The sequence below is a fragment of the Cannabis sativa genome, chromosome 2, assembly GCF_029168945.1.
Source record: "Cannabis sativa cultivar Pink pepper isolate KNU-18-1 chromosome 2, ASM2916894v1, whole genome shotgun sequence".
In the NCBI taxonomy this organism is placed as follows: Eukaryota; Viridiplantae; Streptophyta; class Magnoliopsida; order Rosales; family Cannabaceae; genus Cannabis; species Cannabis sativa.
Genome location: NC_083602.1, coordinates 27320630 through 27334129, shown reverse-complemented (window position 1 = coordinate 27334129; position 13500 = coordinate 27320630). Strand labels below are relative to the sequence as shown.

Genomic DNA, 13500 nt, shown 5'->3' with positions numbered 1-13500 from the left:
GGGTCGGCTATAGAGAGAGAAGTGGAAGGCTCAGTTTTTCTGAAAAAAGTAATTTTCTAACAGAAGGCTTGAAAAACTTGTTAAACTTCTTATTTGACTGAGCCATCACTTTCTATTTATAGGCAACTACTAGGTTTAGGTTAGTAATTATTTGGCATTAAAATAATGAAAATATTAATTAGAAAAAGCTCACTAAGTGGCCAGCCACAGGTGTTATTGGGCCTCACTTGGATTTTGCAGTTTTCACAATTTTTATTTCTATTTTCTCAAAAATACCAATTTTCCAATTCTAACCATTTAAATGCCAAAACTAATTATTTAATAACTAAAATAGATTATTAAATAATATTGTCATTAAATTTAATTATTAATTAGACATATAGAGTCTCTTAATTAATAAATAAACCTAGAATCTCTTTTCTTTACAATTTCACCCTTGCTTAGTGAAAATTCACAAATTAGACATAGTCTAACTTTAGAATTATAATTGATTAATTACAAATCAATTATATAGTCTTACAAGCAGTATAGTCTCAACTAGAATAGAGACCATGGATCCATATGCTGAGCTTCCAATAAGTGAACCGAATTTACTAAGTAAATCCCTACTTATTAATTCCTTGTTGAATCCACTCTTAGAACTCAGAATTGCACTCTCAGACTTATATAGAGCATATTATATGTTTCACGATATAGATATGCTATCTCATTTATCCATTGTTATAATCTTATTGTGATCAAAGATCCTTTATATAGATGATTTACATCGAGATGGGATAATTTTACCGTTTTCACCCCTCAATGTATTTGGCCCCTTAAAACACTTAGGTACCTGTAAATGATGTTTCAGTGATTTAAGAAATAGTCACTTAAACAAGAGCTCATCCATTTACTTCTATTTAGCTAAGCTCGAAGGGAATCATCACTTGACTTCTATACACCAGTAGAAGCTATAGATTCCATATTTATGTTCAGCACTCCCACTCAATCATACTATCATGTTCCCAAAATATACGTATCACCCTAACCCAAAAGTAGGCTTAACTAATAAATCAAAGAACGTGAATAGTACTCCTGAGTTGAGCCTAAGTATATCAGGATTTAGATTCTTTTAATCTTAAGATCAACTACTGATATTGACTTGGAAAGATACAACAGTAAGTTTATAATATCTTAACTAAGTTCAATATCGATCGAGTCCAATGTATACTCCATACATTCGAAACTTGTATACTTTACCAATGTTCTGGAAAGAACATAACACTTACTCCAAGTGTAAGTACACATCATCGCTGATTATCACATTAGTGTAAATCCAAAACACTAATGAAACAGGAACTTAGTCTTTTGAATCATATAATCACAATCACATTCCACTGTGTTGACAATACTGTAATTGTGAATAAATATATGATCCGGACTTAACCGATTTTGTGTATAAACATATTAAACATAAACATGTAAAATTCATGCAACATAAATCACTTCAAATTTCTTGTATTGATAATTAATCAGATTGAAGTGGGTTTTATTTAGGGCACAAAACCCAACGCACCTCCACATGGCCAAAAGCAAGGGACACATGGGAGATAGGTCAGCACTAACTGGCCATGCTACTGCCATGCAACCCTCTCAAGATCTAAGGGGTACAACATGGACTCAAACAAGAAGAGTGTGGAGACTTACACAATCAACATCTTTAAGGTTTCGAAGCAAGTTCATCCTGATATCAAAATCTCTAGCAAAGATAGAGATGCACAAGCATTGGCAAGACCCTGGGCGAGCCATTAGCTGGCCGGCCAAGGGTGACAACTCACATACCGGGCAGTCTCCGAATGTGGCTAGCCAGTCAATGCACATGCTACGCTCTAGCAGTTGTGTTTTTCCCATAAGCCTTCCAAAATATTCTAAATCGTCTACAACACACCTACAACTTCAGAAGGACTTGAACTGCCTACAAAAGTAGGAAAGCCTCGTCAGAGTGTAACTGCCCTATTTTCTAGGGATATTTTCCATTTGTTATGTATTTTTGAATAACAACTTGTAAAACCCTAACGCTAAATAAAAGGTCTTAACCGTACGTGAAAGGGACCTGAATTCATCCATTCAACACATGCACTTAAGAGCTCGGAAGCACTAAGTCATTAAACTCTCTCTTTTCTTCTCATCACTTCACAAGTATTCACGTACACATTCTCATCATCGTAATATTGAAGAGAGCCATAGCTAGAAATATAAATATTTCAGCCTTTAATCTGTTTGGTATTATCTCAAGAGTGAATTCAAAAAAAGGGAGTAGGTCATTACTTGATCAAAGGGGCCGAATCTCTATAAATTTGTGTGTCTTTTACATTTATTATCATTTCACACGTGACAGTTATAAACAAAATTAGATCGTAATTAGACTCCTCGTTAATCAGCTAAATTTGCAATCAACAACTTTAATGTATTCAATTAATATTTAACTTATTAAGTTTTTAATATTATTTATACTATGGTGCTTTCAAATTTTAAATATATATTATAAATTTTTTTTTTTTTTGAAATTTAATTATTTGAAAACAAAAAACTAACAATTAAAAATAAAGATCAGCTTGGATAGGTTAAGTTGTCCAAAATCTGTCCAAACTGATGAAATCATTGAGCATGTTAAATTTTTTTTTACTAATTTTTACTTGAGTGGGTTACTATTTGATATTTACAACTCAACATTAAGTCGTTAAAAATATATTATAATCTGACCAAATGAAGCGATGTGTACCTTTAGTAAGTATTATCTTAACTTTTTATATTTGGTATCATATGTGTATACTACAATTATGGAAGTTATCTTGTCATGTTTTTTTTTTCACTAAATTATAGTGTGTGTTTGTTTTTGGAAAAATATATAGTACACTTTCTCAAAAAATGTTTTGATATACACCTCCTATTTGTATAATTAGGAAAGATTTATGGTCTATTTTTTTATATATATAATAACGTACGTGTTAGTTATTTAAGAAAATTTATAAATGTTAGAAAATTCTTAATAGTTTATAGTTGAAAATAAAATTCAAATAGTTTATTACTATGTGGCAAAGAAAAACAATCACACATGTAACAAAATATTTGAATCTTATTTCCAGTATTGTAAACTATTCAGCATTTTTTGAAAATAGATTATGTAAGAAACTCTCTTGAATATCGAAAAAATATAGGGTGTACTGAAACATACCACTATATACTTACCTTTTATTTTTTTAAAGTAATTTTAGCACTATAAAATATCAGAATATATATTTTTAAATAAACAAACAAAAAAAAAAGAGTTATTTAATTTTTTTTCCAAAATTAGTATTATGTTGCTTCTTATAATTATAATGTTTAGTTCAATTATTTTTTATGATCATATATGTTGTAGTTATTTAGGATTATATGTAAATTTTTAAAAAAATTTATATAATTTACAATGCTGAAAATGAAGTTTAAATATTTTAGTGTACACGTGACTGTTTTTTTTATACACATGATAAATAATTATTTAAATTGTATTTTCAATATTGTAAATTATTTAAATTCTTTTGAAAATTTACCTATAGTACTAAATAACTATGACCTACCGAAAGTATAAAAAATTAAAGTAAAAAAACTCCTCAAAATGCCAAAGCAAATAGTGGTCTTCCAAAATTGCACAACAAATTTTTGTAAACAAAATAATCATAGCTACACAAGCGAGTGCTGTTTTAATTTTTTTTTTTTTTTTTTTTTTTGAAAAAGAATTCCAATTTATTAGTAGATATCTATCTGATAAGAGAGAGTAGTATAATAAGAAGTTCATTTCAAAGTTTGACCGAAATAGTGATAATGATTTAAAAATTGAAAAATAGAGAAGCAATACCATTTTACATCGATTACTTCGAACGACCGAAAAGTTATACACAGAAAATATACAATAATATAACAGAATTTACGGATTTTTTTAAGTAATATTCATTCAAAGAAAAGTATATACATTTTATATTAAGTGGTTATATTTTTTTTGTTTAATTATACTTTTTTTTTTTGTTTCTACGTTAATTTTAATATAATATTCTATTAATTAATAAAAATTAAAATAATTTTTAAATTTTTACGGTAACTTTAACAGAATATTCTTTATTAATTTTATAATATTATTATATATATTTAAAAATAAAAATTATATATATATTATATTATAGATACTATAAATATTTTTAATCATATTTTTAAATTTATTAGTTTAACTTTGAATTAAAATAAAAAAATAATTTAAAATATTATAAATATTTTTAACTATATTTTTAATTTTATTTTGATTTATTTTATATTTTATATTGAAATGATTGTAATAAGAAATTAATTGATTTCCATTTTAGCTATGGTAAATCGATTCATGCACCATATTTTTCATAAAGTTTGAAAATAAAAAACTTTTATATCAAATTTACGAATCCAATCTATATATAGACACACTCAAATTTTATATGAGTTTTGGTTAAGAATATAATATAAGTTACCTAATTAAGTAAATTTTAAAAATTTAAAAAATACGTATATATATAATCATATCGAAATGACACATCAATATAGCAATAGTTAATTTTTTTTTTTAAAGATCAAAATCTCAAACGATATTTAAAAATTTTAAAAAATACATATTACCTAATTAAAAAAAATTAAACATGCATGTATTGCACTTAACATCACCCAATTGAACCTAAATAAAAAAAAAACTAATTATATGTGCATTGCAGGTAACATATCAACCTACTATATATATATTTATATATATATATATATATATATGTAAAGAATACTTTTCAATGGGTATTACCCATTAATGAGTACTAAACAAATTTAACTATAAATGTTAATTTTAAAAAATATTAAACCATTAAATTTTGGTCCGATAACGAATCATAAAAGAGAAATTTGAATTTTTATGCTTAATTTAGTTACTTAATTAAAGAAAATATCAAAAAAAATTCATTTTTCCACTATATCAAAAATATATTTATATGAAAAATATTTAAGTCAAAAAAAAACTTTTTTTATCACTTTTTTACCGAAAAGTTTTTTTTTATTATTTTTTTTCAGCTGATGAACCAATCTTAGCCCATATAATATAAAAATAAGAAATTTTTCTAATTAAATAGAAAAATTAATCATAAAAACTCAAATTTTTTTAATATTACCCATTTAGAGGTAATACCCATTAAGAGTGCACTCATATATATATATATCTATATTTTTACATGTATAATAGTATACATTTACGTGTCGAAGGATCTGTCAAAAAGAAAAAAGTGTCCAAGGATCTTCTCATTAGTTTACGATGATTTTTGGAATTTTGACATAAAATGTCATTTTTTTCTGTTTTTAAACATTTATACGGTTCCATAGTTTCATTTTTCAATTTTACCATTTTGTTTAAACTTTTATACGGTTTCTTTAAAACTTTTTACATCATATACGGTTTTGCTTACATCACCCAACTGCCTACACGTTTCCCTCCAAACTTCTAATTTTCAATCACTTCTAATGTCAGTTACCACACACTATCCCACTCCCTCGTTAATATCAATATTTTTTAAATTTCCCTTTCTTCATCATTTTCATTTTGCTCTTCTTCTTCATCTGTTCATCTAGTTCCTCTTTTTTTTTTTTTTTCTCTTTTTTGTTTTCTGATTGTTGTGTATGCGTTTTTTGTTTGTTTTTGAGTAATGGCTGTTACTCGATCTCGTTCGAGTTCTTTGTCCCCTTCTCCTACGAAACCCAAAAAAAGACTATTGTACAATCTAAACCCAAATTAGTTGCTAAAACTACTTCAAAACCTCTTAATCAGAAATCCAAAGTTGTTGTTCATGTGGGTGAGCCTTCATCTGGTGATGCTAGGAAAGCTAAAAGGAAGAGAAATGATAATGAGGATGATTTTGTTGCTGTTCGTCCTAGGAAGGTATGTTTGATTTTTTTTTTTTTTGTCTTTTATTTTGATCTGTTCTTGTCGTGATCTGGTTCATTGTTTATGACTGGTATTTTTTTTGTTTTTTATTTGTTTATTTCCTTAATTTTTCGTGTTTAGGGTTTTTTCTTTGTTTTTTGATGTTGTGGGTTTCAATCTCATTTTTTTCCAAATTATGTTTGCAAGTTCCATGTTATTAGTTTAGTTGTTTAATTTAAATTTTGTTCATATGTATATATTCCTATTTTATGTTCTATATGTTTGTTTTTTTTTTTTGCTTTTTTGTTTATTTTTTGTTATCGTGTTGATGGACATATTTCCGATGTATGGTCATATTCACAAGTGCTATCATTCATGGATGTTAAGAAATTTGACAAAAGAAAAAAAAAAAAAGAGTAGGTCGATTGTTGTCTGTGTTTGTTATTGTCATGTTTATGTTAAATTAGTATTTGATTGAGGTGAAACTTTGATTTCATGCTCTCAATTTGTAACTACATTGCCATTTTAAAGTTAGTGAAAAAAGTAATTGAATAACTTGATAGGTTGTGATATTTTTTTTTCTTTCTTTTCTTGAGTGCAAAGCATGTTGAATTAGACTAATAGAAACATATATCTCACTGTTAGTGTGTATAAAAAGATTGCTATTAAATAACAAGTTAAATTCAGTTTCTTTAAAGTTGGCTATTACATTTGGCCTTATCAGTTTTAAGCCTGGGGTGACAATAAGAATTGTGAAGAACCTAAGAATGTGTGTGGATTATCATGGAATGGAAAAATAGAGAACTAGTTGTTAGAGACCGAACCCAGTTCCACCATTTCAGCCTCCTTCATATAATTTTGTTATTTTTTTGTTCAATTCGATGCTTTTTTATTCTTTTCTGTTTTTTAGGTTTTTTTTTTGTTTTTATTTTGTACATTTTTTGTTAATTTCATGTTACAGGTTCCATTGCCATATTTTTAAAAATTAATGTATATCCTCTGTTATTGTGTGTCCTTTTTTTATATATTGTTGTTTCTTGATATCAGAATTTGTTTCTTTTTTTTGGTGTTAGTTAATTTCTTATGTATGCATTGTTCATTTATGTTTATTTTTCATAGTTGTTGTAGTTTATATGTTAGGTTTAATATTGTCTTATTTTGATCTTCAAAGTGATAAGATATTCCAAGTCTGCTCAAATCATTTATCTGTTCAATCTTAACTAAAAGATTTTCAGCCTCCTTCATATAATTTTGTTATTTTTTTGTTCAATTCGATGTTTTTTTATTCTTTTCTGTTTTCTAGGTTTTTTTTTTGTTTTTATTTTGTTCATTTGTTGTTAATTTCATGTTACAGGTTCCATTGCCATATTTTTAAAAATTAATGTATATCCTCTGTTATTGTGTGTCCTTTTTTTTTTATATATTTTTGTTTCTTGATATCAGAATTTGTTTCTTTTTTTTTGTGTTAGTTAATTTTTTATGTATGCATTGTTCATTTATGTTTATTTTTCATAGTTTTTGTAGTTTATATGTTTAATTGATTTTACTATTTTGTTTTTTTCAGTTATGGGATAATAAGTTTGGTAATGAAGATTTTCATATCACACGGGTGACTTCTACTTGCTCCTTTAGAATTATTGAAACTATCATTTCTATTTTGACCCCTGAAAAGAAAGAATTGTTTGGACAAACTGTTTTTGGAGTCTTTTTAAGAACTCCTTCTTATGTTATGCAACACCAGTTGTTCCATAGTTTCTTTTTGAGGGAGGTTGTCCAGCCGAATGAAAATGAGATGTAGTTTAATGTAGCTGGTCGGATGCTAAGGTTTAGCATAGAGGAGTTCGCTTTGGTTTCAGGCCTTGATTGTTCGGGGCAATGTGACAAGTTGAGGTATAAACAAGATAAAAACTTATTGAAGGAGAAGATTTTTTCTGGTTTTAAGGAAATACACAAGAAGAATGTTGAGAACACTTTTATTGGTAAAAGGTTTGGTGATGATGATGAGCTTGCATTGAAAGTTGCTGTTTTGTACTTTGTTCAATGTTTTGTCTTAAGTGATTCAGACTCTAAAAAAGTATCTGATTTAGAGTTGGATATTATTGATAGTGGGAGGTTTAATGAATATGCTTGGGGGCAAAGAGTCTTATTCTTTATTTCTTAATTCGGTAAGGAATGCGATATCAAAGAATCTTGTGAAAATAAATAAAGTTGATAATGGTGAGAGAATTGGTTTTTATAGGTTGAGAGGTTTGGCCTATGTTTTTCAAGTTTGGTTCAATGAATGTTGTCCTTACATTGATGGCATTCATTGTTCTAAATTGCATGATCGTATTCCTAGAATTCTTAACTGGTCCAATGATTCTGCTCTTTCTGTTAAAGAGTTCAAGAATTCAATCTTCAATGTATCTCTTTCTATGGTATTTATTTTTAAGAGTTCGATTTCAATGTTAATGGTATGTTTATTTTTTGTGTTTTTTAATGTTTTATTTCATGTTTTATGTTTGTTGCAGCTTAAGGTCAAGAATTTGCTCCCAATCGAGGAGGAATCATTGAGGTTATATTTAGATGGATTCTTTGTGGATAAGAATATAGATGGCATGGGGAAAGGGAAATTTGTTCAGATTGATGATGTTGGTAGTCAAGGTTCTGTTGACAAAAATAGTTCATCTCTTAAATTTTCTGATTTTCATAGGAGATTGGCAGATATTTCTGCCAAGCAGGAAGCATTCTCTGCTGAATTTGTCATTTTAAAATAACATTTTAAGAGTATGATGCATTCTTTGGAATCTGTACATAAAAAAATTGACAAGTTGTTGTCAAGACCTCCTCCCAAGGTTTGTTTGTAATTTGTTATTATACTTTTAATTATTGTTTAATTATCAATATTTATTTTTTATATTTCTTTTTTTATGTGAAGGATTCTCCTGATGTAAAGGAATACGATAATGATGAAGATGTTGAGATTGAGGAGGCTTCTCGTGAGGATGAGGATGAATTGGAAGATGATGATGGTGATAGTGAAGAGAGTGAGACTGATGAGGGTGCGAATGAGGATGAAGAGGGTGATAACGGAAAGGATGTGAATGAAGAGAAGGAAGGGGGTGTGGATGAGGATGTTTCTCAGGACGAGAAAATGATAATGAAGGTGTCATTAATGATCTGGATCATGTTAGTGACGTACCAAAAGATTGTTTTAACGATGAGAAAAAAGAAAATGATGATGCTGATTTTTTCAAAGGTTATAGCCAGCTTCCTGTTGAGGATGATGATGCTGTTATGGCTGGTTTGAAAGCTGTTGCAAAATTTCAGGTATTTTATTTTTTTATTCATTTAATTATTTAATTGTTTATGTGTTGTTATTTTCTTGTTGTAATGTTGTTATTTGCTTCTTTTGTAGCAATCATCTGCTTTGATTCCATATGATCCACAATCAACCACTTCTGCTAATGTGGTAACTTTTTTACCTCATCGTTTTGTTTATGTATAAATATATTATTTTTCTAAAAGATGTATTTTTTTTTATCTATTTCTTTTATTTAGGATTTGGCGGCTGAGCTTAATGTTGTCGTTGATAATTTATTTAATATTGATGAGATCACTCCTCCTGTTGAGAGGAGAATACCAAAGCCTGGCTTACATTTGCAGTGTCCTTATGCACAGCAGTTGAGTTCATCATCTAAGGCTGCTGTTGTTAAAAGTATGGTTAAAGGTTTATGTGTTTTGGATCATTCTGTTGTAGAGGATGTCAATGATGAAGATGAGAAAGCCTTTGATGCTTGGTTCAAATCTGGTTTGCTTAAGAGACCGACGTATGTTACTTTTATGTTTATTTTTATATTAGTTGTCTATAAGATTTATTTTTTTATACATGTGATTTTCTATTAATTTTTTTTGTTTGTTTTTATGTTTATAGGAAGGATTTGAATGGTCATTCTGTATATTTTGGTCCTGTTGATAATAAGATTGAGCCAGGTTTTGATTTTGGTTGTGAGTATGTTCAGCGAAAGATGCGGTTTCACTCGTTGCTTCATTGTGATCAGTTTCTTAGTGATTCTGTAAGTTTTGTGTTGTTTTTTTGTTGTTTTTATGTTTTTTGTCAGTATTGTTTATGTTTATTCATTTTTTCAATTTTTTTCAGCATATGGATGTGATTTTTTATTATTTGAGAAAGAAAGCTAAGTATTCTACTGCAACAAACATGAAGATCACAACTACAGATTGCTATTTCAATAGTAGCATCAGGTCATTGCATGAGAAGTATGTAAGTATGAATGAACAAATGTCTCTTGTTCATTCCAAGCAAAAAATTGCTCATTTCATAAAGGGTAAACTTCTTCGATGTGGTACACGTTGGAGTCAGGCTGACCATGTGTTGTTGTTGGTGCACATAAAGACTGTTAGTCATTGGGTTATGGGTAGGCTTGACATGAAGTCTAGAATTATATATTTGTATAATTCTCTAAGGACACCGAAGTATGCGGCTTCTTCTTTGCTTGCTTTGGAACCTTATTCTGTCATGTTGCCATTGTTTTTCTCTATGCTGGGTGTTTATGATGAGCTTCCTTATACCTTACCAGCATCTGTGAATCCTGTTGCACCTTTCCCTATTGTCAATGCTGACGTACTTCCTGAACAAGTGGATAAGTACGAATGTTATATTTTTGTTGTTTTTATGTTAATTTAACATATCTAACATTGATTTTTTGTTTGTTGTTGTTTCTAGTGATTGTGGTGTGTTTGTTGCTGCTTTTGCTGAGTATTTCATTGAAGGAAAGAATATTTCAGCTGACTTCGATGTTGAGGAGTATCGCCTTAGGCTTTCTGTGTTGCTATACAAGTTTGGACTTATGAAACAGATTCACAATGTTGAAAGTGAGCCAGAAAGCCCACCTAAATCTCCAAAGAAGACGAAGGCAAAAGCTAAAGGGAAAGCGGGGGCAAAAGAGAAGTGATTTGAATTCAAGAAAATTACTCTATGTTTATCTTTTGTTGTTTAGCTAGGATATGATATAATACATTGATATTTTGTTGTAGGCTTCTCTATGTGTTTGGTTTTTTTTTTTATGTTGTTTAGCCAGAACTTAAAGCAGTTGTTGGTGTATTGCTTATAGCTATTTTTATGTTTTTTTTTTATGTGTTGTTAGCCTAAATTACACAACAATGTTGGTTCATTACTGAATCTTTATATTCTATATAATGTTGATATTATATACAGGTGTGATATTGATTTTATTATTATTATTATTTTTCTTTGTATTTCAAATGATTATTAACATTTTTTATACAATGGTAAGACAAAAGAATCAACATGTACATCTGTTTTCAAATGTATTTTTATACATCAACCAATTTCTATATGTTTTAATAGTTTACAACTTTACTTTTGCCATTCTATGAATTCAAAACTAAACATTCCATTATCAAACCGATTCAGTTAAAATGTATTCCTGAGTTCTTTTATTCAATAGAAACCAAATTCAAAGCTAATCATCTCAATAGCAATCATTATTTAAAATTCCTTATTTTTTTTCTTTTTGTATCTGTAAAAATGTTCTATTTATGTTGTATTTATGTTGCTGTAATGTTATGTAGCTGCTGTTGTTTTTCAGTTTATACTTGGGTTGTTGCATGTCCTCCTGTTGTGTCCTTTTCTTCCACATTTGGTGCATTTGATTTGTGTCTTGGTCTCCCAACTAGGTCTCGTTCTTTTCTTCTTTGGTTTTCCCGCTTTTACCCTTTCAAGTGGTGGCAATATTTCAATATCCTTGATTTCTTGAGGAATGTCCCAACTGCTTTGATTTCCTACTGGATATACAGTTGCTTCATAGGTTTCGAGCCAGTTCTTTGTGCTGTAGTAATCTGAACAGTAATTTTGTGGGTCAAGATACATCTCTTTCATCACTACTAAGGCATGCGCACATGGCATTTCATCTATTTGAAACCTATTGCATGTGCATGTTTTTTGTTCTAGATTCACAACCCATGATCTTTTTACTTTGTACACTTCAAATATGTGTTCATTTGATGCTCTAACCTGAGAACAAATTTGTTGTGTATATTGTTTGTTAAAATAATAGAAATTAAAAATTAGTTCAACATTATGAAATATAATTCTAGAAAAATCGTGTACCTTTAATTTCAAAGAAGTTTTGTAGTTGCCCTTCATCTTCATCTCTGCAAGTGGAGTCAATTTTGTGAATGTTCCTTGAGCCATTTTCCTGTTTTTGCATGTCCATTTCTGGATTAAAGTCCTCAGAGCTTCCATGAGTGTTGTTATTGGGAGTTCTCTAGCGGCCAGGTTTGCTGCATTCAATTATTCAGCAACATTGGATGTCATTGTACTGTATCTTTTGTGTTTGGAATACAACCTTGACCATTTATCATATCCAATTTTTTGTAGATAAGGTCGAACTCGTTTGTCTAAGGCATCGAGCTCTCTCATGTGATATTCGAATTTTTTAGCAGTGTAGGCCTTGGCTACACGAAAAAATGGCTTTTCGAAGAACCTTGCATTTTTCTTGAATGTTGTTTTCAGGTTGTTGAGTAGGTGGTACACATAATATCCATGTTGTATTTTAGGGAAGACTTGTTGAGCTGCCTTTATTATACTTTCATGTCTATCAGATATAACACACTGTTCTTGTCTAACACCAAATGTTGCTCTTAATTTTTCAAAGAACCATTCCCATGATAGATCATTTTCGGAATCTGCGACACAAAAAGCTTATAGGAATATTTTACTTGCTGCATCTTGTGCACTAGCTGTTAGTAGTGTTCCCCCATATGTAGCTTTAAGAAATGTTCCGTCGACTACTATTATAGGTCTGTATTTTTCCCATTCTTTTAGTGAAGCATTTCGTGCCATGAAGCAAAACAAGAAGTTGTTGTTTACTTCAGTTTCAATGTGCACTACAGAACCGGGGTTTGTTTTTTGGAGCATATAGAAATAGCTAGGCAGCAACTGATAAGACTCCTTTGCTTTTCCTCTAACTATGTTTAGAGCATGTTCCCTACTCCTCCATGCCTTCATGTAATTCATTTGTATCCCATATTTGTCATTCATCTCAAATCTGATATCTGTTGGTGTAGCTGTTGTCTTTATGTTCAAAAACTTGTATTTAACATAGTCCCCTATTATTTTTGCTGATGCTTGCCTTTGATCTCCAAATCTGATGCTTAGTGAGCAAGTGTGTTTTTCATTGTATTTTCTTATTATGAAATTCTCTGTTGCCCCATTCCTTGAAGCTCTTAGTGACCATTTGAAATCTTTATCCAAACACTCAATTTGAAATTCCTTTGTGCAAGATTTTTTCACCTTGTACTGAAATTGTTGTTTTATTGCAAAGTAGTTGAGTATGTTCTTCAAAGTTTCCTGATCTTTGTACATTTGCCCTTTCTCAATTTCTGGATGATGTTTATCTGTGATGACAAGTGCTTCTTCATCGTTGCTTTCTTGTTCATCCTTTGTCTGTCTTGTTAGTTGAGCCATCATTTCTGCAGCAATTATCTTAGCATAGTCAAGAAAGTCAAATTCATCATTATCTGCTTTTTGGTTTTCT

The 13500-nt window shown here is 29.5% G+C and overlaps 1 protein-coding gene across 1 annotated transcript; it reads left to right on the top strand.

Annotated features, from left to right (window-relative positions):
- The first annotated feature begins 9801 nt into the window (after positions 1–9801).
- LOC133034906 (uncharacterized) lies at positions 9802–13040 on the top strand. Its single transcript, XM_061110402.1, has 2 exons — positions 9802–9996; positions 10080–13040. Exons 1-2 carry the CDS (start codon positions 9949–9951, stop codon positions 10623–10625), a joined length of 594 nt encoding a protein of 197 aa, XP_060966385.1. The 5' UTR covers positions 9802–9948; the 3' UTR covers positions 10626–13040.
- Positions 13041–13500: the final 460 nt, after the last annotated feature.